At 49.3% G+C, this 5,039-nt stretch overlaps 1 protein-coding gene across 1 annotated transcript in view; it reads left to right on the plus strand.

Moving 5' to 3' along the window:
- The window catches only part of KIAA1755 (KIAA1755 ortholog), a 50,829-nt gene that overhangs the window by 7,766 nt on the left and 38,024 nt on the right, over positions 1-5,039 (plus strand). Inside the window, exon 2 of the mRNA XM_019625060.1 lies at positions 4,393-4,590. Within this exon, the coding sequence (XP_019480605.1) occupies positions 4,393-4,590 (198 nt within the window). The remainder of the gene's footprint in view (positions 1-4,392; positions 4,591-5,039) is intronic.

Here is a 5,039-nt window from a genome sequence, read left to right on the forward strand (position 1 = left end):
CCCAAGCCAGTTCTTAACCATCGCGCCACTTGGCCGGCCCGCTCCCAGAGGTTTTGATGGAGACCTCAGTGGGGACACAGGTTGTCACAGACTGGAACTGGACCACACGGAATCATGCGGTGAGAGAGTCAGTCCTTTTGAATTCTCCTCTCACCTTCTGTGGACCCAGAGAGAAGGCCTCCCTCTGGGGATGGTGTGTTTAATGCCTTTCTAATATGTGGCAATCTTGCTTTGAAAGAAAGAAGACTTACTGAGTCTTTAGAGGGTGACCTGATGTCCCTAGAATTTAATAGCAATATTTGTTTTCCTTATTTACTCTTTATTTTGAAAACTAGTTTATTTTTATAGACATAGAACAGTAAAAATAAAACATACTTTATATAATAAATGTTAATGTATTATATATTTATGTAAAATATACACTCTAGCTATGATAATAATAAATTATATATATTTATGTAAATAAAATAATATGAAAATCACCCAATGCATCATCATTGGTTTATTTTTGAAGTTTCATTCTATTTATGCCAATTGATACTGATTCTTCCACTTAAAGTGGTGATATAAAAATAATATAATGTGACCACAAAAATAGCAGTGATGGCTGTTGTTAATGAGCGCCTGCTCAGTGCTAGTCCTGCGCAGAGAATTTACGTGTATTATTTCATTCCATCTCGCTCAGCTCTTTAAGACAGGTATGATGACCATCTCTAGTTTTACTGATGAGGAAATTGAGGCAGAGGGTTAAGTAACTTGCCAGATTCCCATATCAGCAAGTGGCAGAGCCCGAACTTGAACTTGGGTAGTCTGGCTATATTCTCATAACCAATATGGTGACATAGAGTCTCCTTTTAAAATGCAATTATGTAAGCTTTTTTTTTTTTTAAGTGAGCAGGTTTGAAAGAAAAAGAGTAAGTGCTAATAGTACCAATGATACTAGGACATGTTAAAATTCATGAAGGTGACAGTGAATGACTGAATTTCCCAAAACTAAATGCAACACACTTAGCCCAACTCCATGTGCACACTAGGAAAGAGGCTCAGAGAGGGAAGGCACTTTACCCAAGGAAACACAGCAAAGTGGGAACCCAGGGGAGCCAAGGTCCCAGGAGAGGCTGGGTAGAGTGGGGAGAGCATGTGGCAGGGGAGGGGTGCTGGCCTAACTGACTTAGTATGTCTGTGTGTTCACAGATGTCAAGCATGGCCCTCTAACTCCCTGTCCCTGGTCCTACTGCTGTCATTAGGATTGCATGGGTGAAGGGTAACTATTGGGGTTTGACCTTGTTTGCAGGGGCAATGGAAGAGGTTACCAGGCCAGAGGAGCCAGCCAGACTGCTAAATTGGAGACCCCTACCCACCTCACTGTGAAAATAGCCCCTCTTGGGCACGTGCACTTTCAACATCAAGTACCTGTGGTACATCGTCCCCCCCTGAGCTTACTGCCATGAGAGTGCCTTCCGAGTGAGGGCTATAGACATCCATTCATTCATTCTACCAATAATGAGAGAGGGTCTACCCTGTGCCCAGCACTGTGTGTGGACCGAAGACATAGCGGCGACACTGACATTTGTCTAAATGTCCTGGGCTAGTGTCCCCTGTTTTACAGCCTCCTGACATTAGAATCTTGCTGGGATCAAGAAAGGACATCTTCCTCCTCCTCTAAGTCCTTATTTTATTTCCTTGTCTCCAGAGGCCTCGTTTATAAAAATGAGGGTTCTTATTTATCTTCCTCTTCCTTTACATCCTTCAGTGATTGATGGACTCGGAGCTTGCTACCAGTCCGGGGCAACTATTAGGCTTTTTAATGGCTTCCCTTGTGCTTCTTAAGAGTTGAAAATCATAACCATGGATTCTACGACTGTACCTTGGTGGCCTTGTCAACTTGCCTGTTTTACAGATGGAAACATTTTGGTTGAGGGAGAGACAATTTGTTCTTCCTCCCACAGCATTTACTGAGCTACTATTTTGTGCCAGGGACTGAAGACCCAAGAGGAACAGGAGCCAGGGCCTGCTGTGTTTGTTTCTGTTGCTGCTGAAGCAAATGATCACAGACTGAGTAAATTAAAGCAACACGAAGTAGTTATCCTGCAGTTCTGTAGATCAGATGTCTAACTCAGGCCTCACTGGGCTCACATTGAAGTGCTGGCAGGCTGCATCCTGTTTTGTTTTGTTTTTTGTTTTTTTAACATTTTATTGGGGAATTGGGGAAGGGGAACGTTGTGTTTTTCCAGGACCCATCAGCTTCAAGTCAAGTTGTTGTTCTTCAGTCTTAGTTGTGGAGGGCGCAAGCTCAGCTCCAAGTGCAGTCACTGCGGGGTGGTGGGGGAGGGGTGCAGCCCACAAACCCATGTGGGAATCAAACCGGCAACCTTGCTGTTAAAAGCATACTGCTCTAACCAACTGAGACATCCGGCTGCCTGCTCAGCTCAAGGCACCGTGTTCAATCTTAGTTGGGAGGGACGGGTGGGCGCAGCCCACCCTCCCATGTGGGAGTCGAACCGGCAACCTTGTTAAGAGCACACTGGTCCATGTGGGAATCGAACCGGCGACCCTGTTGCTCAGAGCTTGCGCTCTAACCAACTGAGCCACCTGACAGGCCCTTTAGGCTGCATTCTTCTCTGGAGACTACAGGAGAATCCGTTTGCTTGCCTTTTCCAGCTTCTAGGAGCTGCCTACTTTCCTTGGTTCTTCCTTCATTTTCAAAACCAGCAGCATCGCATCTCATGGATCTTTCTTCCATAGTCGCATTTCCCTCCGACTCTCGCCTCTTCTGTACCCTCTTGCACTTTTGAGGACCCTTGTGATTGGATTGGGCCCACCTAGATAATCCAGGTTCATCTTCCTATTTTATGGTCAACTGATCAACAACCTTTATTCCACCTGCTACATGCATCCTCTTTGCCATGGAAGGTAACAGGTTCACAGGTTCCAGAGATTAGGATATGGGCATATTGGGGGGCCATGATTCTGCTTAGCATTCCTGTTCTCAGAGACCCCGGAACCCACTGAGGGAAGCAGCAATCAATGTGGGAACAACTGTGATAGGGGTACCTTCAGAGCCCACAAAGGGGGACACTTGACCCAGGGGGTTGGGAAGAGGGAAGTGAGAGCCGATCTGGAAGAGATGAGGGCTGACCTGAATCTTGAAGAATGAGAATGAGCCGCCCAGGGGAGGAGGGAGTGGAAGTGGAAGGCATCCCGGGGAAGGAACAGCATGTGCCAAGCCCTGGAGGTGAGTGAGAGAGTGCCTGTGTCACCGCGGTGGGAGCGTGAGAGGCAGTGAGGCGGGAGGTGACGCTGGATTGGGGCTCAGTGGCACGATCTTGGGGCATCTGAATGCCTGGTGGCAGGACGCTTCCTGAAGGCAGTGGGGAGCCTTTGAGGGTTTTGAGCAGGAGACTGAGAAAGGTCGCCCTGGGGTCCTGGTGGAGAGTGGCTGGATGTGAGACTGACTGGAGGCTGGAAGCCAATGAAGAGGTGACTCAATGGACCAGATGATGGAGGTCTGGATCAGGGTGGGGGCAGGGAAACGGAGCAGAGCAAGTACGTTTTTAAGCTGTTGGAGGCTATACAGGACGTGGCTGAGAGTTGTTTGTGGGCAGTGGAGGCAGGAGTGGAGGGCAGGATGATGAGAAGATTTCCGGCCTGGGAGTTGACTGGATGGTGGGGCCACCACTGAGGTAGGTACCTGGGGTGGGGGCAGGAGTAGGTTTAGGAAGGTGTTGAGCTGGGTTTGATGTGTTCATGGTCTGTGCTCAATAGACCTCTAGGGGAGGCATCCAGGAAGCAGCTGGATGTATGACACTGGAGCTCATTTATCAATTCTATCAACTAGTATGAATCAGTTATTGCTGTGTAAAAAATATCACCCCACAACTCCGTAGTAAAAAATACAGCCATCGCTTAGTATCACTCAGGTACCTGAATTCTGACTAGGGGTTTTCAGATCTAGGCTGGGCTTCCCTGATGGCTCTGCTTCCAACTATATAGTAGGTCTTCAGGTCAGCCAGGTGGTGGGATTTGGAGATGGTGACCTCTCCTCCCTCTGGCCCTGACCTGGACGCCTTCCCCAATTCCTCCACCCCACCTTGGACCAGCAGATGACATTTGAGCAAAGACCTGCAGGAGGCGAGGGAATGAGGATGTCTTGAGGGAGAATATTCTAGGCAGAGAGAACAGCTGGTGCAAAGGCCCTGAGGCAGGATTGTGCCAGGTGTGTTTGAGGAACATGAAGAAGGGCCAATGAGGCTGCAGGGAGTGAGTGAGGGGGAGGGGGCAGGAGAGAAGGGGCCTTAGTCATATGGGGCCTGGAAGGTCATGGGAAGTGGACACTACCCTTATTATTACCGCTACTATCACTTTTTATCTGCACCCCCCTGTCCCCCACAGGACCCCCCATCCCTGGACGCAGCCATCCAGCATGCCCTGGCAGGCCTCTATCCTCCTTTCGAGGCCACAGCGCCCACTGTCCTGGGGCAGGTGTTCCGTCTCCTGGATTCAGACTTCGGGGGGGATGGGCTGAGCTTCCTCCTGGATTTCCTCATCCCTGCCAAGCGCCTGTGTGAGCAAGTACGGGAAGCAGCCTGTGTAAGTCGGAAGGGACGCCCCCGAAACGGAGCAGGAAGGTCACTGGGCCCTTTATTCTCTGACATCCAGGAGTCCATCACATTTACACCTTCACTAGCAGGGAGGAAGGTCTGGATAAAGGGCGTCCTTGTGGGTTCCCGGGCCCCCAGGAGCCTGCCCGGGGGCTGGCATTGTGGGCATCACCAGGCTGCCTTGGCTGGAGTGAGGCAGCTTCCATGGAAAGAGCAGAGAATGTTCTAGATTTTCCCTGGAGCCCTTGAGTCCTCAGGACTCTCACTTTCTTCCCAGGAGACTCCTTCAAACTCACATCTCAGGGAGGCCTCTCCTAAGGCAAAATGGAAACAAAAGTGTTTTAGGCAGGACTCACTGGCTGCAAACAGCAGATCCTTACTCAGACCTGTGCAAGGCGATCTAGCTTCAGACCCAAGTTTATCCACTGATCAGTCCCC

Source organism: Hipposideros armiger, unplaced genomic scaffold (genome assembly GCF_001890085.2).
Source record: "Hipposideros armiger isolate ML-2016 unplaced genomic scaffold, ASM189008v1 scaffold_613, whole genome shotgun sequence".
NCBI classification, from domain to species: Eukaryota; Metazoa; Chordata; class Mammalia; order Chiroptera; family Hipposideridae; genus Hipposideros; species Hipposideros armiger.